This window comes from Strix aluco, chromosome 13 (assembly GCF_031877795.1).
Source record: "Strix aluco isolate bStrAlu1 chromosome 13, bStrAlu1.hap1, whole genome shotgun sequence".
In the NCBI taxonomy this organism is placed as follows: Eukaryota; Metazoa; Chordata; class Aves; order Strigiformes; family Strigidae; genus Strix; species Strix aluco.
This window is the reverse complement of record NC_133943.1, coordinates 16,758,333-16,781,057: the sequence shown is the minus strand read 5'-3', so window position 1 is coordinate 16,781,057 and position 22,725 is coordinate 16,758,333. Positions and strand designations below refer to the sequence as shown.

Genomic DNA, 22,725 nt, shown 5'->3' with positions numbered 1-22,725 from the left:
TATCTTCCACCCAATTTTCAAGCCATTTGGCAGGAATGCACATAGATAAAAGTATCAGAAGCCAGGATTAATGATGTCATATAATGATTATGGATTAAAAGAGGGGACTGTTTTGAAATGTGTTTGGTGTGGTTTGGGCCAAAGGATTTAAAAGATTCTACATGGGCTTTGCAGGGTATCAAAGGAGATTGGTATTTGAAGGCTACACACGAGTCAGTTTGAGGTCACTGCTGTCCTTAGCCAAGTGTGTGATGATGTGCTTCGGGAATAAAAAGCCTTGACTTGCCTTTCTTGGGCATACGTTACTGCTGGTCAGGACTGCCCCGGGCACTTTTGGAAGGGAACATTGTCTATGGACCTTGCTGCTGTAACGTAACACGAGCACCTATATGGCACATAAGGGTCCCTCAATGCAGTGTTCTTGCTGAAACTGCTGGTTTCCAGCCCCAAGGCACCTTGTACTTGAGGTTCACAGCACCCTGCTCACACAGCTTTCCTTTTGCCTTCCCCTCTCTGTAGATCTAGTCAGAGGAAGTGCAGCTTGGGGAAGCCAGACCAGAGGGAGCTGAGTGAGAACCTGGCAGCAACGCAGGGCTTGGCCCACATGATCATGGAGTGTAACAGACTCTTCCAGGTATGTCACTTGCTGCAGCAAAGCAAAAGCCCTGAGCAGCCTGATGCAGGCAGCCTGCTTTGAGCAGCAGTTTGGGCCAGAGCCCTGCAGAGGTCCCTGCTAGCCCAGCTGTTTCTCTGAGCCTGCTGACTCCAGTACAGAGAAAATTAATGTCATTGCAGATTTTGCTGCAACTATTTGTAAGGGCTGTGAGACCATTCTTCCATTTCCCCCTCCATCCCTCAACTGCTATGGGAGTTTGACTCCGTGGGCTTGGGGCCAGCTTAGAGGCTGCCATATGCTCTTGCGGGGAGGCCCCGGCCGGGCCTGACCATCCCTTCTTGTGGGAGTGGGGTTGAAGTTGAGGTTTTGCTGCTGGGGCCTGGCCAGAGCGACAGCCATGCCTGTGCCTGGCCATGGACCCCACTAATCTGGACCTGGACCTTAACCCACAGACTGACTTCCCGGCTTGACTTCGGCCTTTCCTTGTCATTATGGCCTTGCCTGGCGATCACTAGACTGTGGCTGACCCTGGTTACTGTCACTGGACCTGATCCTGACCTCCTTTGCTGACACCTTCCTGGCTCAACCTCGGACCGCATCACCGTGGATGTGTCTGATGATCTGGACTCTTGGCTGATGCTGGCTGCCACCTCAGGCCGGGCTCAGGTGCTGTGGGACCGGGTGGCTGTCCTGCCAGCCCCGTTATCCCACTTGACTCCTGGCCTCTTAGGAGCCACCAGCCCTTGGTGCACCCCGACAGTCAGCTCAGGCCTTCTCGTGCTCTGCTCCAGCACCATGGCCGGGCAGGGGCTGCTGTCCCACGGCTCCCCTGAACTGACACATGGCCCTGCCCCAGGGCTCCCCCCAGCACTGACCCCCACAACCAGCCCCTTGTTTCTGAGTGACACGCATCTCCCAGCCCAGCCTGGGGGGCTGATCTCTCCATGGCATCAGTCCCCAACCTGGCCAGTGTTCCTAAGTGACCCCCCTCTCTACCGCCAGCCCAACCATAGGTCCCCATTTCCTCAGTGGTGGCTTTGAACCCCTCTGCCTGGCCCTGAGGCCCCTTGGGGGGCCCTGACACCTGCTGTCTGCCCCACACCCTACAGTCAGCTCTGGCGAGATGGGAGCTGGCCCCATCCCTGCCTGCATGGACCCCCGAAATAGCCCCACAGGGACTCCAAGCTGCCCCTGGACCCACAGACATCCTGCACCCTCCTGCCACAGCCAGGGCTCTTCACAAGTGCTGCTGTGGGGCTGCCCCTCACCGAAGGGTGCTGGGGCCCTGCTGGTGTGCCCCCACGCTGCCAGGGTCCAGTGCTGAGACTCGGGGACCGCCTGGAGAGGGCTGTCCCCCTTCTGCTGGTGACCAGGAGGAGAGGTCGCAGGCAGCTCTGCGGTGTAGCCTCAGCCGTGCCCGTGCCTGGACACGCACCCGCTGCTCTGGACCCAGTCCCGGACGCTGATGCCCAGCCCTGCCTGGTCGCCGTGGCCGTGGCCGGCCATCGCTGGACCACGGCTGACGCTGTTACCACCACCAAACCTGACCCTGCCTGGCTCGGCCTCGGCTCCTGAGACCGGGACCCTTGGCTGGTCGCCACTGCCACTGCGGGCCTGCCCAGCCTCTCCCTCAGGTACGGTGGGACAGGGTCCTGGCTGGTGGGGCGCTGCCCAGCCCTACCCCATGGTGCTGTGCTCAGCACCCGGCCCCTGCTGCTCCCCGACTCCACGGTGGGGTGCTCCAGAGGGGCCTGGCCTCCTGCCCAGGCCGGGCCCAGCCCTGGGAGGAGGGAGGGCAGGGCCAGGGCGCAGGGTGTGGGTGTGTGTGCGCGCACAGGGGATGGACAGGTAGCACAGCACGTGGTTTGGGCAGCTGCTTGTGTCAGTGCCAGAGCCATGGTGCTAGGCCCAGTCTAGCTGCCATAGCCAAGCCCAGCCCCACAACTGTCTATATGGGAAAGAACCTGCGATATCAGATAAATAGATACATATATCTTTTGTATCTATACACATCTATACAGATCACACACACATGCTTATGTCGCCAAGCACCTAAATCAAGTGCAACACCCACACTCTAATGGTAGAAAAGCCACATTTCTGTGCTGCTTTACCTCACACAGCAGAGCTTCTGACAAATCCCAAAGCAAAGGCAGGAGCCATGGCCCACCGCCTTGCAGTTGGCCTTGTGGTTATGTGAGATTGATATGCAGCCAGCAAAGAGGGATTAAAACCATCGCTGCTGCAGGGAAAGGCATTTCCCTTATGGCATCCTCTGAGGGAATGTAGTCAGTTGATCTGCACCTCCCCTGGGCTTCCTGCTCCTGCCTGCCTGCCTACACCAGCACTGCAGGCAGATGATGGTGCTGCTCCCACAGCACGGCCCGTAACACCACTGTCCTGAGGGGCACTCAGGAAGCCACCCCTTTTCTGAGGGCTGGTACAGGGCAGCGATGTGGATGTGTGTGTTATACCCCACAGCCTGCACTCCATTGTCCTGGTAAGTGGTGGTGGGTCACAGCTCCCTGGTGCGTTACACTGAAGTTCACACCTTGAGTACGGTGTTTGATCTCTTGTGCAGGTACCTGACTGCTGCTTGATCAGCTCACTAATAACTTCACGAGAGAAGCACCCTGAGCGCCAGGGCCTCGCACTGCTGGGCTGGGCTGAGACTGCTTGGCTGCCTTGAGAGCTCCTGTGCTCTGCTGGGGGGTGCCAGAGATGGCATCAAAAGCTGGGTGATCTGCTCACACCTGGCAAATAAGGTAAAGAGGATGGCGGGAGTCATCAGAGTAAGGGTGGCTCTGGGAGTCTGGGCGACTGTACTGTGGTTGGAGGGTTTTCTGAGGTGCTCGTGGGTGTTCTAAGTTCTCAGTCCTTAAACTCTGCAGGCTGAAGCAGAGCTGCCCTGGGCATGGGCCTATGGGGTTTGGTTCCTGCAGAGAACTGCTCTGAGCTGTGCCCACAGCCTCCCCTGTCTGCCTCTGTACCTGCAGCTTCTGAAGCCATACTCCTGTTCTCTCCTTTCCTTACATTCCTTCCTCCCTCCCCGCCTCCTTTCCTTCCTTCCTTCTTCCCTTTCACTCCTTCCTCCCTTTCTCTCCTAAGGGAGTGCGGCTCCCCTAGAGCATCTTCCCTTACCACAACCCCACCCCAACAAACACAGATACCTCCAGTTGTTTAGTCCCTTTATTGTCACCCCACAGGGCACTGCTACATCCTCTGCACAGGCTTGATGCCCAGGATGTCGAACCCTTTGGCCATGACGGTGGCAGTGGCTTCGCACAGCAGCAGCCTCCACATGTTCACCTTCACGATCTGGCCTGCAAAACACCAACACAGGAGCTGAGGCAGCTGCTCAGAACAACTAACACCGCCTTCCCTTCCCCAGGGGAAGCCCATCCGCCCACAGCCTGGCCCCGGGGCTGGGCACACCGAGCCCTCTCCGGTTCTCCCCAGGCCACGTAGACTGGCCAGCCCTCTTTCCAGGTGCCTGGCTGCTCACAACTCGTGGCTCAACCCTCCTGCTTCACAGGCAGATGGTGACACAGGCTGTGCCAGCCACCTTCAGTCCTCCCAGATGGACAACACTGGTTCTGCAGCAGCAAGTAGGGTGACAACAGCCTTCCCAGCACAGTGAAACACCCCACAGATTGCCTGTACTGTGGTATGTGACACTGGCACGTGCAGCACCCCATGGCCAACACTCACCACTCTGCCTGTCCTTCTCAACGCAGTAGCAGTTGTCGTAGAACTCGGTGAAGGTGGTGGCCAGCTCATAAAGGTAGTCACAGAGCGTGTGCAATAGCAAGTCATCCAGGATCTTCTGCAGGATCTCAGGGAACCTCAGGATGCACTTGCCCAGTTTCCACTCCTTCTCATGGTCAAGGATGAGCACCTCCTCCCTGGCTGCCTTCCGCAGCATCTGCTCATCAATACTGGCCAGGCGAGCAATGGCCCTGAAATGATCCGAAACACAGTCTGCTTGTGAGGGTCCCACGGCTTGCCCTGCCCCAGGGCCAGCCTGCAGCTGGTCACCTGCCGGGCCTGTCTCAGGGCTAGCACCAGCCACCTGCTGATCTCTTCGCTTGCCCAGGCCTGGTTACCAGGGCAGAAGAGAGCAATCAGCCCTGGGAAGGCACCGGGAGACACTGCCCTGGGGTGATCCAGCAGGTGCTGCAGCGGAGCGGGGATGTGCTGGGCACAGGCGCTGGCAAGGACAGCCGATGCTGCCAAGCAAACCAGGGCTCAGGGTGCCGGAAAAGCTGTGTGGGGTATGGCAACAGCAGGGGTGAGCAGCTGCTGGAACACAGGCTCACCCCTCTCCACCACCTCAATCCTCTAACAGAATTACCAGAAACTCCCACAGTTCCTTCCCTGCTGGCTACAAGCCCGGGATACGTGTCGCACAGAGGAGCCCCACTTCAGAGGACACCATTTCCAATGGCAAATAAATTCTTGCCTATGGCACATACCAGTGTGGCTGGCTCCTCTTACCAACCACCCCTAACAACACTGATGCAACTGTCACCCCTTTCCCCACATCTCCCTTTGCGATAAAGATGCAGAGAGCATCAGAGACCAGCTACAAGCAGCTCCCTGCACACTCCACCTACCTGATCCGCGTGAAGGCATACAGCAAATATGCAGCTGTGTTCCCTCGGTCATCCAGCATCTTGTCAAAGGAGAATACGTAATCGTTTAGGCGGTTGTGGGAGAGATCTGCATATTTAATACATCCAAAAGCGACTGATGTCTGGGCAGCTTTCAGCTCTTCTGCCGTGAGGACCTGTTGCAATTTTGAAACAGTTAACCGTCAAGAGGAAGAATGCTGCACTGGCATCACGAACCACAGCATGCAGCCCTGGCCACTCAGCATGGCTCAAGAGGAAAGCCCAGGCTGCTGAGGGGATTTTACCCATGTAAGGCTCACACCCATTTTTCCACCTCGAGACACCAGAAAACCCCATATCCCCCCCTCACGTCTCCTGCAGCCCTGCCCAGGTTAAGGCTGACCGCTCTACTCCTGAAGGCCTGCAGGACTTCTGTATCCCCGAGGCCATACAGGTTTGACACTCATACTGTGCTCCTGCTCCTTACAAACCCTGTGTACACAAATCAAACACTTGGCCATCCTACCCTTACAGAGCATTTTGGGCAGTCCAAACACTCATAAAACCCCTCTCTGGTGGAACTGCGCCCTGGCATGGCATGGCAAAGCACTGTGTGTCTGACTCATATGAACCCCTGGGAGATTTTCAAGGTGGTTTTCTAATGTGCTTCCTCGTGTTCCTATTTAAAAAGGGACCTTTCACTCTATGCTGCACAGCACCAAGGAGCTGCACTTCCCAATTCCTCTGCCTCATACAGTGCTTGGACAGATTGGTCCTTCCATGTCCCACACTGTCCAGTTCTCTCCAGGCCATCAGGATCCAAGACAGACAGAAAACTCATTAGGCAAAGGGCTTCCAGCAAACTCAGCCACAGCCTCCAGAGAAAAGGTGAAGCCTGATGCCAAAGCCCCCGGCAGATCCCCGACCATCCCCAGCAGCCACCACTAGCCCAGCAGGCCAAGGCTGCAACTTGATATTCTGCCACCACCTCCTGCATCCTGGGGGAGTCGCCGCTGTCACCATCACACCGGCGAGACCCGACGGTAACTGCAAGGCCAGGTACCCTGCTAGGCCCAGCTCTCCACAGTGACTCTGTACACAACCCACGGCATCTCTGGGGCGGTTTGGCAACGGCCATATTCTCAGCTCACATCCGGAATGCAGGAACCGTAAGGCTGTGAACAGATCTGGGAAGTTCTCAGGAAAGTTAAGAAATCTGTCACAACTACCTTGTCCCGTTCCTTGTCTCTCAGCTTGTCCATGGCTCGTTTCAGCCCTTCTTCCAGCAGATCTATAAGACGCACTGTATCCCCTGAACGAGTTTTAAACTTCTTCCTGAAAACACACAGCCCAAATGACCACCTGTGTAAGAGGCAAAACACTCCCACAAAACATGGGAATCTCAGAGAACACCCAAGGGATGGCCGGGAGGGGTGACCAGGAAGGCTCCAACAGTCAGAACTGTCCCAGTTCCAGACATTAGGCAGGACACAATACCAGTGTCAGACCTCTGCCCAGCCCAGCAAGTCACCTTTAATTTTGCAACAAAGCTACAGCAAAGCCACATGACTGCTGGAGCACACTGGTTTAGCCACGCCTTCACAGAAACACAAGAACAACTCTGGAGCGCAAGGCCTGGCTTGCAGACTAGGACACAGAGGTTCTTTTCCCAACTTTTATTCCATCCACCACGAGGCAGGCAGACAAGAATGGAAATCATGGCATTTACTGCTGCCACCTCCCAGTATTCACATCAGCTTCCACTGCACTTCACCTGCCATTCCCAGGGTCCCTCCCCGAATGCCAGGCAGCAGAAGCCCAGCCCAGGACGGACCCTGACCACAGCACCAGTGACTATGTGGATCAAGGACCATGACACACAGTTAAATGACAGTTACAAGTAACAGCACAGGTTGCAGTGCCTTTTTTTTTTTTTGCATGCCACATAAATACTTGTCAACAAGAGCAAGCCTTCTGCATCACTCAAGCATCCTTTTCAGAGCACATATAGAGGAAAGACTACATCCAAAGACTTACTTGTCTTCTCCCAGCACCACTCCGAACGCAGCATGGGCCACTCTGGTTACTTTGGGATCATACCAGCCGATCATCTGTCCAGCTGCAAACACTGTTTGTAAATGCACCGACTGCAAGGAACAAATACCAACAACTGGTTCTTAACCCACTCCTCCAGGTACAGTTTTCTTCCCAGCTTTATCTCCTTCACAATGCTGCTTTCACAATGAGACTTAAAATGTTTCCAGCTCCACAGACAAATTCCACCTCAGAAAGTTCAATCTTTCAGAGTTTTCCTGGCTTACAGAAGCAGCAACTGGCAAATTCCCATCACTGCTCAGATACGGAGCTGACAACCTTGCATTTCCTCAGGTAAGAAGAGACCCAAGTATAACCAGTACAAGTCTCATTCCAGACTTATCTACAGAGATTTAGGCTTCACCTACCTCCAGTGGTAACTGGGTCTCTCCCTAATCAGTCGGTTCCAGGAGTTCTTCGTGGAGACTGCCAGCCACCAAACTAGATTCATCATTACAGCAATAAGGACAAGAGCAAATGCACCAACCGCACTAAAATCCCTACAGAGTTCTACCTACATTACTGTTGCATCTGTCATTTAACACACCTTCTGATGATCTGTACCTGCAGTGACAGCAGAGGTTGGCACACTCACCTGGCCACTATCGACAACATAAATAAGGATATCAGCCTTCTCTTCACACAGCCTGTGTTTAAGAGCAGCTAAGTCAGATGTGTCGTATGTGTAACCTCCGTCTGATTTCATGATCGTCAATGGGACAGGGAAACCTGGGACAAACACGATCTTCCGGCCATCATCAACCTGGACAAATCCTAGAAAACCAATGGAAAACATTCTGTGTGATACTGCATAGGGAGGTTTGTGGGCCAGCACAGGCAGAAACACTTCCCTTCCCAGATGCCACCAGAAAGAAAAGGCCATGCACTCACATTTTCAAATAATTAATGGCTCAAAATATGAAAAAAATCTAAATGAGAACTCCCTCGCCAACCAAGTCATATTCTGTACTGCACTTCCAGAACTCAAGACTATGCATAAGGAAGCAGGTCTACACAGATCTGGTCTTACCAGAAAAGACCTAATTGGATTTAAAAACTCCTGTCACTAGCATCCAGACCCACCTTTACAGCCACCAAAACAGCACCACAAAGTATGGCACTAAAGGCAACAGAAACTGTGGAGATGCAATGAGGACTTAGCACAAAGTCTTTCAGAGATAAGCCTAGTCAGAACACTTCAGATGGTAAGGCTCAAGAAGTGCCAAATCCAGACAGGAACACATAAAACCAGAGAGTCCATTTGGCTTCTTGCCAGCCTCAAAGTCAACATGATCCAAAAATGCCACTGTCTTCAAAGAGATTTCTCCAAGTTCTCATACAGTCACAACACTAAGACTGGGAAGTCTTTCCTTGACTATTTACTACGGATACAAAAATTCCAGTAGTTCCTCATGCTATTGCCTACAAATATCACCGACAAACTGCTTTTGGTGTTGCAAGAAAGATTCAAGCTTTGTGGAATGATACATGTAAGAATCAATTCTGCTAATGCTTCTCTGGGAGGAAATGCCACAAAAGATCCACTCAGGAAACATGGCTGAGAAAAAGAGGGTGGGGAACACGCAACTTCACAAATATCAGTCCTAAGCCTCACCGAATAGGAGTGAGGTTACCCTGCTCATCCTGACAGCTGCAGAATTTCAGACTCCAAGACCAAAAGCCTCACCTTTATCTTCAAATTCTTTCACGATGTCTTTCATCATCTCATGGTAGAACGATTCCCCTCTCTCTATGAGTGTGATGTCCAAGCAGTTGTAGATTTTCTGGAACTCTTGAGGAGGGAAACAGAACAAAATACTTCCATTAAATGCACACAGTGGGAATTAGTGGCATACGTTTACCAATGGGCATAGCAAGTCTCTAAAGACATTTTCCATCTTTTGGTCAAGACATCAGACTAGGACTTAGACTAGACTCAGGAGACAAAAGATAGAGCTGAAAGCCTCCACAGACAGCCCAGTACTTTGGTTGTATCAGCTCTTTTCTTTAAGGTTCTCACAGCAGTGCAGCAGTGATTTTTAAAAGACAACTAGAGGATGGACTCAGACACAAAGGTGGGGAAAGCCACAGCGTTCTACTGCTGAGACATGTTTCTGAACCTGGCAAAGTCACCTTTCCGCGACACGTCACAGATCAGCTCCCATGCTTTAATGAAGTCTGGGTTTTTGCTCTGCAGCAGCACCACACATTGGTAGGCACGCTTCTTGAATTCCTCCTCTGTGTCAAACCTCCTCTTGGATTCCTACGGTAAAACACACCACATGACAAAGGACCGCCTTCTCCCCCAAAACAAGCGAACATTTGTTAACAGGCTCTCCAAAAAGAGAGGCAGCATGCTTGCAAAGTCCTCTGATCATGCCCCATGCAGACAACTCAATACCAGATACCCCAATTCATTACCCAGTGGCAGGTTATTGCAAAAATCTATTAACAATGATTCAATTCTTTTGTCACTCCAAAACTACGCTGCAATTTGTAAAGGTCCTCAATCTGCTTTTCAGATGTTGACATAAATACCACACTTATTTGCTACAAATACCTTGTAAAAAGCTTGGAGATCCCCAATGGGAGGAGAAACAGTTAAGTAATCTGGAAATTTGTCTTGGAGGTGAGCAATAAGCATTCCAAACTGGGTGCCCCAATCTCCTAAATGGTTTAACCTTGAAGAAATTGAAGAGCACAATGATTCCTCAAACACAAGCTTTAAAATCCATGCATTTAAAAAATACGTATTCTAAAAGAGTATCAGAAACCAAAACCAGGCAAGCCCCCCTAATTTCACTGCAATGAAGCTGCTGCCCATCTTGTCCCTAACCCTTCTACACTCACTCAGCTTAGTATCCTACTACACATAAAGGATTATTTGTTATGTGCTTATAAACAAAGACCAGTACAGACCAAATTCAGCCGAACAAGCCCACCACACCCAAAAATTGACTCTCACCTCAAAACATCATAACCTGCGAATTCAAACAGTCGGCACATACTTTCTCCAATGATAGTCGACCGCAGGTGGCCAACATGCATCTCCTTGGCAATGTTAGGGGATGAAAAATCCACCACCACCTTAGATGCAGTACCCAAGGAAAAAATGAATAAAAGGCAGCAGTCATTACCACACCTCAGGTGTTCAGTCTGGGTTTTGCTGGGGGGCAGGGGGGAACAAGGCTCTGCCTCGCTGACCCTCACGCCCTTTGCTGCCAAAAGCACACAGCAGCAGAGAAGGCCCAGCGGGGACTCCAGAGCAGGCTTCCAGCCCGGGGCTCTGCTGCACCCGCCCAGCAGCGTGTCAGGGAGTGCTCCCAGACTGACCGTGGCACAGCGCGCTGTCCCCAGGGAGCCCTGTCCCTCCCACCAGAGAGCACACCGGGGACAGGCGCCCTGCCCCGCCACCCCAGCCCACTCACTGTGCTCTACACCCAGGTGACACGGGCGTCTGCTCACCAGATCACTCCGGGGGCATTCCAAAGCCACCTGCAGCCCAGCACATTTCATCTATGTGGGAGCAGGATGCCCATGCGCTTATGCCGTACCTTTTTCCTTTTGCCAACAGCTGGTGGTTGAACTCCATTCATCAACAAACTGCTCAGCTGCTTTGACACAAAATCCTTTCTCAAGTGGACATTGATAAAACCTTTAGAGGAGAAAACCAGCAATGAGCGCTGGGGCTGCAGAAGTGCCTCAAACCACTTTTTGTTTCCTTCCCCCTTGGATTTCTGTTTCCTCACACCAAGGACAAGAGCATATGAAGTTAGCTTGACAAAACAAAAAAATTTTTCAGCAACAGGTCAACAAAGCCATCACTAAAAGACAATTTCTGTTCCCCAATTACAGGAGTCTGTTTTACACCACTGTAGCCTTCACTGAGGAGTTAGATGTGCAAGCTAGTCCACTGATGTAACTCCTGGCACGCTGTCACTCAGGTGAATTTATGAAAACATATTTTTAAGAGAAAATAAATAATCTTGCCAGGGTTGCAGAATGCAAACCCAAATCCTGCTTTGTCTCCTTTTTAAAAATTAATATCCTAAAACATATAGTTTCACTTGGGATAATCCATGCTTGTGGGATGACACTGCTTTACTTCTCCTGCTTCACAGAACTAATGAACGAGCTTCTGCCCAAGCACTCGAAGACTGTGCCATGTGATTTTTGTGTTTATGCTGAAGCCCTAAGGAATATGAGCCCTTGTATTTATTCCTGGGTCACAGGGACAAAACAGATGCAGCAATTAATAACCTCCATGCTACTCCAGCATCTCAGTGCTGAGAAGACAAGGTCTCCTCACCGTGCAAGCAACAGCAAGAAGGGCGTATCGATTTTTGGTGTGATTTCATGATTGTGGCCTGATACCCACCACCAGTATTCAAAGAGGAAAAGCTGGTCCCTTAAGGATCAGAGGAAAAATTACTAATTAAAGGGCTCAGGGCTGCACTTGCTAATTCTAATGTAGAGGTAGATTTTCTGCTGCTGAACAATCTGAGGGCTTCAAAGCTCACCAAGAGAGAAGCAGCTAAATCACCCTGTATCTGCAGTTTTAAATCACAAAACAGTTGAACCCAACTCAGCTTCCCTCATCACCATCCAGTATAAAATCACTCTATCAGCTTTAAAACATACAAAGTGTGTCACATGAAACTATCTTACCAGGACCAGCAATTTCAATCTTCTCAATGCATTCATTGGCAGGAATATTTTTTGATATTTTCTCAGCGATTTCTCTTGGGCTAACCTTCTGTTCCTTGGTTTTGAGCAGTATCTGAAACACAACAAGAAGATAAAGTAAAATTCAATCCTCCAAAACATACCACAGAGTGAAACAGAAAGTATAGATACTGTGGCATGGAAAGATCTTCATGATCCTTTAGCTTCATAATGCAGAGACATACAGAAAGAAAAACATCTCTAGGAAACTTTACAGATTAGATCAGCTCTCCCTACATAGCAGAAGTCTAACTAGACCCAACACGTTCACTCCCTTCTGCTAAAGGCAATCAAAGAGTAGTCCCCGTATCAGAAGAAAATTTTCTAGGATATTTTTCAAAACCTGTTAAGTGGTTTGGCAAATCTGTATTTCTCTAAGCTAGTAAAAGGGACATAGTTGGGGCAGTTCTGCACACTTCTTCAAAATCCTGTTTATCAGTCTCACAGGTATCCTCAGCTCTGCCAGCATTCATATTTGAAGTTTTGAACTGTGCCTACAGTAGATGTTGTGTGTGGCTTCTGAGCAAGTCTGATGATTTATGATTAAAAGCAACCAAAGCAAATGGCCTTCAGTTCTACCTTAAGACTCAAACTTAATAAATAAATAAAATCCAACAATTCAAGCAACAAAAGATAATCTTAACATTGCCAAATTTTCTTCAAAGAGCATCAGAAAAACTGCTGGTAAAGTAGCTTTCCTTTTCCCTCCAGACATAAATGGCCCACTGTGAGGAACTCAAATAATACGATGCAAGTTTATGAATGATAGCATCAGAATGGTTTGGGTTGGAAGGGACCTTCAACAATCACCTAGTCCAATTCCACAATTTCTCTGTCCATTCCCAAAGCATCTTCTCCCACAGCTTTTAGCAAATCTTACAAAAGCACTCTTCAGGAGGACTCTGTGAGCAAGGCCAACCTCCCCTTTGCAAAACAGTACATTCACACTGTATAAAATTACCACAACTATTTGTTTCTGAGCACATGATTTTTTGTTCTTACTGTGATGTGTTTGAAAATAATCTATCACCTCACTCCCATCAAGGCCACAAACAGCACGTACCTCTTTGTCAACTCAGAATTTACACTCACTACTGCTTCTATTTGCTAACCTGCAGTCTGCTGCAAAATGTGACTTCTACTTAAGTTTCAGCTTCCTGTTTAACCTGTCATCCAGTAAATCATAAAAGGATCCGTACAAGATGGTAAAGGCTTAGAATGAGCAAGAAAAGAAAACCTCTGTAGCCTTTAATGCCACTCAAAGTGCAAAACAAGATTACAGACATGTTATACCAGACTACCGGCGTGTTACCTGAATCATTCCAGAAACAGTCACCATACTCCTGTTACTCTAAGGAGCAAGCAGAGCTCCCGGCTCAAACCCCAGGCATCAGTATGCTAACGAGCTCCCAGGAAAACAATATGCATTTGTGCGGGCTGTTTCCACATCGGCGCACTGCAGGGAGAGGTTGCTGCCTGGCACGTACTAGTGCTGCCTGCCTGGCAGTCGTGGTGACCGGTGTTCCAGCTCTGTGCAGGGGACACCCCGGGGGAGCAAGGCTCTACGGGGAGACATGCACCGCAGTCAAGGGCCTAAAACTTTGGCCGGCAGAAGTACATAACCTGCTGCTCTCAGAGGGACACCACTGCACTGCATCCCCTGGCCCTGCTGTGCTGATCCGTCCTGAGTGTGCTGCATGTGTGAGCATTGTCAGGCTCAGGCCCAGCTTACATGGCATGCCTTTCCAGGGAACAAACTCTGTAGCCAAGCCCAGTACTAGGAACCCTTATTCACCAGTACAGCTGGCAATCTGGAACTTGAAACCCTGGCTTGAAGGAGACTGTTCAGACACTGAGTTATGTGAACAACGTTGACACTGAGAAGCCAGGACTGCTCGAGAATCCCAACCGCAACTTAATTGGGGTAAAGCAGCGGTCAAAAAAATGGCAAAGCTCTGAAAGCCCATGTCAGTGCAGTCACCCAGGGTGCTCTTCTGGCTGGAGCCCAGTCACAATATGCTAACAAGACCAAGGGAAGATGACACGTATTTGTGCGGGCTGTTTCTGCCTTGGCACTTCAGACCACGAGCCTGCTGGCTGGCACGTATCGATGCTGCCTGGGAGCCAAACCCACTGCGGCAGGACAACAGACAGAGTGGCTGCAGATGACAACCTAGCACAGCTGAATTCCACGCATGTCGATGCAAGTTCGATATCAAAATTACCAGTCTAATAAATTAATAAAGGTGAATTGACAATGGAACACTTTAAAAAAGTTGCTTCTGTTAAGATTGCAAAATGAAAGATCTGTAAGCACAAAGAGTCTATCTATTCACTCGGAGGCATCAATGCATTCAAAGTTTGGGTGCTTTAGCACCTCAGCTAGAAAGCACTACCTTCCTTCTCCCCCACCTCCTGGTTTTACTTCAGCACAATCCCAGCACACTGAGCAACTCCTGAAGTGTCTCTTACTCTGTTTGGGTTCTCTTTGGCCAACTATCTTCCAGAAAGCAGAAATGTCACAATTTTTAAAGTTACTTTTGATACTAGCCAGGCTAAAAAAACACCACTTCTTCCTCTGCACACACTTAACGGGTGTTCTGTAAAGTGGAACCATTTTTACAGTTGCCTGAAAACCTCCAAGATCAGAATACCGTAACAAAAAACCCCATGTTTCCTGCCTTTTGCTCAGTTAAAAGAAAATATAGATGCCACCAACCACAGATGTGGGGATGCCCACACAGCCAATCCTCAGCAAATGCTCGGGTAACAACAGCCAGTAAGATAGGAACACGTGCACAAAAAGTGTGTGGAATAGCACACTCAAATCCGTCTGAAAGAGCATTTGTCACAAAACGGAAAATAGTTAAAGGAACAGTCAGACAAATCCAGTTGTAACCAGGGAATTAACAAGAGACTTCTGCAACAAAGGAGTCAGCTAGAGCAGTAAGGACGGTGCCTGAGCAGCAGCCTACACCTGGTTGGACACTGTGAGAAGGTGCTTCAGGCACACCACAGCCTCTGTGCAGCCCAACAGCGACCACGCCATCAGGTGCCATGAGCGGCCGGTGCCGGAGCCCGTGGGGGGCAGCTCTGGGTGCAGCACGTGGGGACCCACACCCCCCTGGGCCCCCCTGCTGCCGTGTGTGTTGCTGGGTGGTAGGAAGCCGCAGCACCCAGACCTACAGGAGGTGTGTGCAATGAGGGGAACCCACGCTCCTGGAGACGGGGCGCGCGTCTGTAACCCCCTGGCCCCGCAAGAAGGGGACGGGTGTGCTCATAACTCTGTGCAGATGTGTGGGGACATTATATTTTCCTGGTGTTACCAAAGAACGTTTAGAGACTTGTAAATGCTTATCAATGTTTTGTAACTGTCCAGAATTGTGATTTATTGCTTTGCTGATATTGGTTCCAAACATGTATCTCACTAATTGGTAGTTAATTGCACATCATTAGTAAATCAATGCAGCACTTAAATCCTGATTTGATTTAGATCCCATGAACTGAGCAGTTTTTCTGTGTGATACACATATAACTCTCTCAGACCGCTCATCTAAACAGAGATTTAAAGGTCTACTTTGTGAAGGTCAATACTTCCCCTAAAATGCTGCTAGAAACTCACTGAATTCTCATTCGAGGCCTGCAACAAGCCTGAAACAGGTCCAATACCGCAACGCTTACTGTGCTGTCTATCACTTAGGTTCCAACAGACAACATCCCCATTTTTTCTTCTCTTTGTAAGATCACTCAGATTTACCTGTGTTATGCCCATGGCGCTGTTACACTGGTAATCCCCGAATTTGGGCTGCTGACTTGGCGTCACCACTAGCGGAGGGTTTTCTAAATCTGGGTAGGCAGCCTGAATAGCAGCTCCAAAGATCTCCTGAAGACAGCTGTTGATATTAATCATGCTTTTTGCTGTTTTACTTCTTTCCTCTTGAAGGCTCTGAAAAAACAAAATCCAGAAGGTTAAATTCACAACATCTGAGGAGCCGTTACATCCCACTTTTTTCCTTGGCTGCCTGGGAAAGCATGGCTCACAGATTTGGCTGACACCTCAAGGCACAGGAGAAACATACACAACATAAAACCCACGTAATTCAAGAGCTGCTTCTCCCTTTGAACCTTCCAGCACAAACACTTCCCCTGCATGCAGGGCTGCATTACTTCTCACATCTTTGTCCATGATCCTGGTAGAGAACTTTGCTGGGCTGCCTGTTACATGACTAGCCAAGACTTGATGGTGTGGGCCTATTGACCTACTGACATTTTTCATAAAGCAGATTTCTGTTTAAGGAACCAAAAAATATCTGATGTGCCACCAACAATTAAGGCGTCAGAATGCAGAGTGAGCACACTGTCACACATCACTAGCTGTAATAAACTGACATCATTTATTTAGCTTGTCTTAATGAGGACAAAAACCACATGCTACAGCATTAATTCTTTATTCCCTTACCTTTTGAAGGAAATTTAACCGATACTTAAGTTTTGCGTTTTCGTCTCGCAACCCTTCCAAACTCGGGGAGACTCCCAAGCATCCAAAGTTCTTCAGACGCTCAATTTCTGCAGTTAACAACTTGATCTCGTTTTCCTGAAAAGCAAATTAAATTGTCACACAGAAATTCCTGGAGTGGGGGGACAGAAGGTGAGGAGCTGCAAGATCTCAGATACAGTTCTAGTTTTGCCTCATAAAGGTAACAGCAATGACATGTAAGTTGAACAACTCCAAATAATTCATGTTTAAAGGTGGTTTCTATTTCTGTCAAAAACAGGGATTCTGAAACATTCTTAAAAAAAAGTCAGTGAGATAATAAATCTCACTAATATCAAGACAGAAGTGCAAGAAAGACAACAGGTCACGCTAATAAAACATATTCCCAAAATAAGTACTTTCTCCAGCTTTTTTTAATCTAATAAAGATGTCAAATGATTCGACCCAAAATTCCCTAAAGCCTCCTTCATCCAGTTTCACTATCTCATACACCACAGTTTCTCTTCCAGAGGATGAAACCAGAATCACTCACGCAACCCCAGTGAGCTCAAACACCAACTGGACACAGGAATGCCAAGATGTACAGCATGCTGCTCCGCAGGGGAATTCACAGGGCTGTTTCTCCAGCGTGCACTCACTTCCACCTCGCCACACAACCTTTCCTGCCCTACCTCCCACGTGGCTTCTCCCTTAAAACTGACATAAGGCATTCAGGAGCAATGAGGAATTTCAGGTGGACCTCTGTGCTCCAAATAAACAAACTTCCCCGTGCTTCCCCATGCCCTTCCAAACTTCACAGCCCGGGACACAGGCAAATGCTTCAACAGGCAGTCTTTACCCGTGGGTTGGGAGCTGCTGCAAGGAGCAGTAGTTTTCCTCACCCTATCCCCTAAAGAAACCAAATAGCTGAAACCAAATAGCTGAAACTTCAGCTCTGTTGTCCATCTCTTGTCCTCCCCCGTAACAGGCTTTGTGCCCATCCGCCACAAACCTGGCTCACAAATATAAATCTGGAGGCTACTGAAAATTTAAGCGACTCAATGCCACTACGGAGGGAGAGGCAGCTAGAAGAGGCAGCAAGCACTCCCCACCCTCGCTCACCAGGCCCTCACCTGTCTCATTCAGGCTCTCCTCTACCAGAACTCCCACAGCAGCAGGCAGATCAAGCTATTATTGTAGTCAAATACACCAAACCTTATCAGAAAGGGCTCATTTACTTCATTGCTCTTGAAACAATCAGAACATTTAATTAAGGTAAAAAATCGGACCATCAAATCTTCTGGTCTTATACATCCACCGGAACAACAGCTCCCACAGATACCACTATAACTAACTGCAGATGCTCACAAAACCTAAGCTGAGCCAAAACAATCTTAAGATTGACCTATTTGTGGACCAAGCTGAAAATCAGTGCTTTTGAGTTCATGCTTCATTTGTGTTTCAGCTTCCAGCACGCTTCTTTCGCAGCCTCAAGGTCTCCTCTGCTACAGAGGATGCTTCCTGCAGATTCAGATGTGAAGAAACAGGACTTTGAGGGGAAAAAAAAAAAAGCCCTTATCCAACAAAATCTCTGGTTTGGCGTTTAGCCAGCTAAAATCACCGAACAGCACAGCAGTATCTCAAAAATAACTCACTTCAAACAGTCTACTGCAGCTTTTCTTTTTGCAGCCTATTACTTCTTTTTTTAACCCAAGGCAGACCCCCCCCAAAATCAGACTGTTTTTCTCTCACATACATATACATACCTTCCCCCATAAAACCAAAGAAAATATATTTTATTTTCAACTTTTCTTACTGGCCTGACCTGGTAGCATTTCATATAACTTACAGACCCACTTAAAAAATTTTCAGACTCAACTTCAAGTTTAAAATAGTGCAAGAGATTTCATTGCATTGTTTTACAGTTGTTTCACTGTAAATTTAAGTAACCATTACTGCTACAAACTGACTTAAAGGAACACTGGAGCAGTGACACGTGTAACTCATCCTCCCCAACCCTAGAATGTGCTTTAAGAAAAGCACAAAGATATCTTCTACTCTTAATATCACATTATCTGTAAATTCTGTGTCCAGCCAGTATTACCCTCTCTCTAGCAAAGTCACCAGCTTCAGAACAGGTTAGCCAGACCCTTAGGAGAGTTTTGCACTGAGAACAAACATTGTGCAGATCCAGAAATTTGCATTCTGCTTTTGAAATGAAAATCACTACATACCCAAGCCAACAAGCAGCTCACATGTATTCCTCCTGCATTAAGGTTCTTCCAAAGCTATAGCATTGGCAACCTTTTCAGAACAGAAATTCAACGTGGATTTTCTTCCGTATTTACAAATGCCTCTGGTCACCCAAGTTAAGACTTGCAGGAGGTGAGATGACCAGTATCTTACTGGAGCTTCTTTCCCAGACTACAAGAAAGGATGGGAAAAGAGGTTTATCCACGTGTGTGGCCAGAACCCCGAACAAGGGTCCTCAGGAATCACCGACCCCTGGGGCAGACATCTGGCCCGAACAACGTTTCCCACACAAATACAGGATGCCAATTAGTATCCTAATTGCTTGGCTTTGGCCAGGAGGTAAAAAAACTCTAAACCAGTGCCACAGTTCAGTAAGTTTCATCTACATCTACTTCTTTCCCATGACTGCACCAAACTCACAGGACAGACACCTGCAGACAGGAGGCACTCAGGCTGGCCCCATTTCAGATTTGACCAAGTCCAACGCGTCACCCCAGACCGTCACATTTTCCTGTCATGTTTTGTGCTTCTCTTCTTCATAAAGTTTCAGTAGCAGCCCTTATGTTACTTGAGTGTGAACTGAAAGCAAAAGGTTTCACCACGGTGGCCTACCTGCCCACTCCAATACAGTTGCTGCCACTTAAGTCTCCCTTTTTGTGCTCATCAACAGCTAATACAGATGCTGAAATGAACTTTTCATTCAAAACCACCCAGCAGAAAAGCCTGAACTCAGCAATGATTACACCGAGTTCCAGAATCGATGGGGTTAAGATCACAACAGCTGGGCTGGGACAGCCGCACAGCTGAGTACAGCTGACAGCTCCAAAACTGGACACGGCGATGCCTGGTTCACCAGCCAGTCGGGAGCGGAATGCCACTCACCACCCTCCTCTCTCTGGTGACCAGCAACAGGACACGAGGAAATGGAATGAGGCTGTGTCAGGGCAAGTTCAGGTTGGACATCAGGAAAAGGCTCCTCACTGAGAAGGTGGTTGGTCACTGGAACAGGCTCCCCAGGGAAGTGGTCACGGCACCAAGCCTGGCAGAGTTCAAGGAGCGTCTGGACAATGCTCTTAGTCATATGGTTTAGTTTTAGGGAGTCCTGTGAGGAGCAGGGAGCTGAACTTGATGATCCTTATGGGTCCCTTCCAACTTGAGATATGCTGATTCTATGATCCCCAAACCCATAACCATGTTGCAGAGCTCACTCAGAAAAAGGTCTTTAGATGTTCGCAGGTTATAAATACCTCTTAACACAGCAACCCGTGATAAAGCTAATTCTCTAGCAAATAATCTATGAATGCTAGATATTATTAAAGGGATATTATAAATTCTACATTCTTTTGGAAAAACGAACTACTACATTCAACTACAGATGCCCCTTACAACTCCTCTCACGGTACCATCCAAGTGAGGAAGGGAGGCATTGCCAATACACCTCTGATCTACAAAATGTAACAGAGAAGGAAGGAAAAAGCTGCTGTTCAGGACATAAAGTGTCACCCCCTGGATTATCCACCTGCACAGCCCTGGACGTATCACAACTTGTCAGTAAAGGGTCATACCTGATGACCACCTCATGAGAAGCTGCGGGAATTACATGAGGCCATGCTGAAATCTCCAAAGGCTCTTTGGTCAGCTGAGTACTAGAAATCTTCCCCTCACCTGTGAATACAAGAAAACTATAGCTTTTTCAATAGGACCAAAATCATCCTTACATTTTCCCTTAGCACATAAGAACATCTTCCAAAGACCCCACTGAACTAACACGAAACTTGCATAAGCTTCTGTCTCTACGCTTTAATGTGATAGAGCTTTTCTCCATCATATTTAAAAAAAAAAAAAAAAAAAGAGAGAAAATGGCCCGAGAAAGCATGGCAAAGGGGTCACAGCACTTCTCTTCCCTCCCCTCCTTCCTGCCTCTTGTATGGTTTCATCTCTGCTACTACTCTGCCAAGCTTTTGCTGAGTTGGCTCAGTGCAGTAACTCTGCACACACTCTTTGCTCCTTGTTGGATTACTCTCCTACAAAGCTACGGATTCCCGTGGGCCAGCTCACCATGGGCTCCAGGGTGTGCTGGAGCTGGTACCAGGGAGCACGTGGCTGGGAGTGAGGCCACAGACAGACTCAGGTTCAGTAATTCCACACGGCTGCCTTCAGCCTCCTGGAGTTAAAAAGCTGAACACTGTCCCTCTTGCTTTGCTTCACAGTGACTGGGATTTGTTTATGGACTAAAGACCAGATAGCAGTGATGACAAAAGGAGAACCACCTTGCCAGAATACCCGAGATGCCCTTCCTCTCCTAGCAGCTATGAAGGAGAAACGCAAAAACAAAGGCGAAAAGGAGTTGAAGAGATTCAACAGACAGATTTATTAACTCAGTATTTGATGACAGTACCTACTGTATATTTGAATGGCAAGTGGAAAACATACTGAAAAGTTGCTTAAGAACACATGTGTATGGTAGGCAAAAACCCACAAGCTAAATGTCCAGAATCTCTCAGTTACATGCTCTTGGGGCACTATATGAGAAATTAACCTGTAGGATTTTAAGTTTTCCTGAAGCTGCCTCTACTGTCAATATCAGCCATTGGCCTAGATAGGCCCGGCAGTCCAATTTAAATTTTTAAAATTATTATTACAGTTACTGAAAAGGGAAAGGGTTGTCACCATCTTCTTTCCCAACCCAAAGCACCTTATAAGTTGCAATAACGCTGTGCGAGGAAGCCAGGACTGCCATTAGCATACCTGCCCTCCAGGAGGTCCTGAGAGGGCTGCCCTGGCTGCTCCGGGCTCCCAGGACCCGGCGCTGCCGCTCCCGAGGGCAGGATCGCTCCCGCCCGTCGCCGGGCCTGGCAGCAGGGCCATCCTCGCACGGCCACCCCTGCGGGCAGCCCGCTGAAGTAACAGCGCAAAGCACTGGGGCGGTAACACACAAAACCGCGTCTGACAGCTTACTGTTGCTTTTTTTTGAAAAGTTTTTTGCAGAACTTCATCTTGAACCCTCACCCTCCCCGAAAAGTGCCATGAACAGAACCACACCCCCTGACCTCGTGACACAGGGTCTCAGGAACGGGAGAGAAATGAAGGGAACTGAGGAAGGTGTTCAGCCCCTGCCTGCCTTTCCGCCCCGGCCCAGCCTTCCGCCCCCCTGCACCCCCGAGGCGCGGCGGGGCCCCCGCTCTGCCCACAGACCCTCCTCGGGCTCCAGGCACGGCCGAGGTTTCCCGGCGGCGGTAGCCCGGGCGGCCTCCCCGGGCCGCGCGGGGCGGCACTCGTCTGCCCGGCGGGCTCGCCCGCCACCGGCGCTCCCCAGAACGCCCCGGGACCCTCACCGCCTCCCCCGACACGGGCCTCGGGGCCGTGCCGCCAGGCCCCGCTCTGTCTCCGGGCGGGGCGGCCTGCACGGAGCCGGTCCCGCCTGGGAGCCGGTGCCGCCAGGGAGGCGGCGGGACCTGGCCGACCGCGGGTGGCCCCGGCCGGGCGCTGCCGCGCTCCCCCGCCCCGGCCCCGCCCGCACCTGCCGCGCCAGCCGAGCTGCGGACTGCGCCACGCGCGCCTCCATCCTCGGGCGGCCGGAAGCGGAAGTGGCGCGACAGGAAGCGGAAGGCGCAGGGAGTGAAGCGGCTCGAGCGCGGCGGCAGCGCCCCCGCGCGGCGGGGAGGGCCCGGCAACGCCCTGCGTCTGACGTCACGGCGGCACGGGCGGCGGCGGGGCCGCGCGCCCCGGCGGGAAGGGCGGGAATGGCGGAGCCCCCCGCTCCTTCCGCCAGCGCGCCCGGGGCGGCCCCCACACATCTACGCGAAGGAGGGAGCAGTAGTTCCGCACGCCGCTGCAGTGTTGCAGGAGGGCCAGGCTCACCCCAGCCAACCCCCCGAACCCCCAGCACCCCCGAAGGCAAAACCTTCACGGAGACGCCTCCAGACCCAGCGGGCGGGTAGGAAATGGCC

At 49.9% G+C, this 22,725-nt stretch overlaps 2 protein-coding genes across 10 annotated transcripts in view; one reads left to right on the top strand and one right to left on the bottom strand.

Annotated features, from left to right (window-relative positions):
- Positions 1 to 21,082, top strand: part of LOC141929514 (rho GTPase-activating protein 7-like) — a 71,808-nt gene extending 50,726 nt beyond the window's left edge. For 3 of the 6 annotated variants that reach the window (XM_074839073.1, XM_074839077.1, XM_074839079.1), the window contains 3 exons: positions 520 to 634; positions 3,198 to 3,381; positions 3,823 to 3,952. In XM_074839073.1, the coding sequence (XP_074695174.1) occupies positions 520 to 634; positions 3,198 to 3,305 (223 nt within the window). In that variant the 3' untranslated portion in view covers positions 3,306 to 3,381; positions 3,823 to 3,952. Of the gene's footprint in view, positions 1 to 519; positions 635 to 1,068; positions 2,251 to 3,197; positions 3,382 to 3,822; positions 3,953 to 20,985 lie in introns of those variants that run through there. The other 3 variants (XM_074839075.1, XM_074839076.1, XM_074839078.1) reach the window with 3 other exon arrangements.
- RARS1 (arginyl-tRNA synthetase 1) lies at positions 3,788 to 22,362 on the bottom strand. Of its 4 annotated transcripts, XM_074839081.1 has the most exons (16): positions 22,296 to 22,362; positions 20,341 to 20,440; positions 16,508 to 16,642; positions 15,806 to 15,994; positions 11,992 to 12,103; positions 10,878 to 10,978; positions 10,289 to 10,410; positions 9,884 to 10,004; positions 9,457 to 9,586; positions 9,011 to 9,115; positions 7,919 to 8,097; positions 7,267 to 7,376; positions 6,459 to 6,564; positions 5,233 to 5,405; positions 4,328 to 4,575; positions 3,788 to 3,939 (listed from the first exon to the last, which is right to left on the bottom strand). In XM_074839081.1, the coding sequence occupies exons 4-16, from the start codon at positions 15,956 to 15,958 to the stop codon at positions 3,830 to 3,832; spliced, it is 1,770 nt and encodes a 589-aa protein (XP_074695182.1). In that variant the 5' UTR covers positions 15,959 to 15,994; positions 16,508 to 16,642; positions 20,341 to 20,440; positions 22,296 to 22,362; the 3' UTR covers positions 3,788 to 3,829. The 4 variants fall into 4 exon arrangements, with proteins under 4 accessions (XP_074695182.1, XP_074695181.1, XP_074695183.1 ...); XM_074839080.1 differs by lacking the exon at positions 20,341 to 20,440 and having other exon boundaries at positions 22,296 to 22,358; XM_074839082.1 differs by lacking the exon at positions 22,296 to 22,362 and having other exon boundaries at positions 20,341 to 20,454.
- Positions 22,363 to 22,725: the final 363 nt, after the last annotated feature.

What these genes read in the sequence shown, in the direction of transcription:
- RARS1 (XM_074839080.1), bottom strand. Translation starts at nt 22,340, where the DNA reads ATGGAGGCGCGCGTGGCGCAGTCCGCAGCTCGGCTGGCGCGGCAG. An exon ending in CTGTTGGCAAAAGGAAAAAG is followed by an intron (nt 10,411 to 10,877) that starts GTACGGCATAAG and finishes ACTGCATCTAAG; the next exon opens with GTGGTGGTGGATTTTTCATC. An exon ending in TGAGAAGGACAGGCAGAGTG is followed by an intron (nt 3,940 to 4,327) that starts GTGAGTGTTGGC and finishes GGTGTTTTGCAG; the next exon opens with GCCAGATCGTGAAGGTGAAC.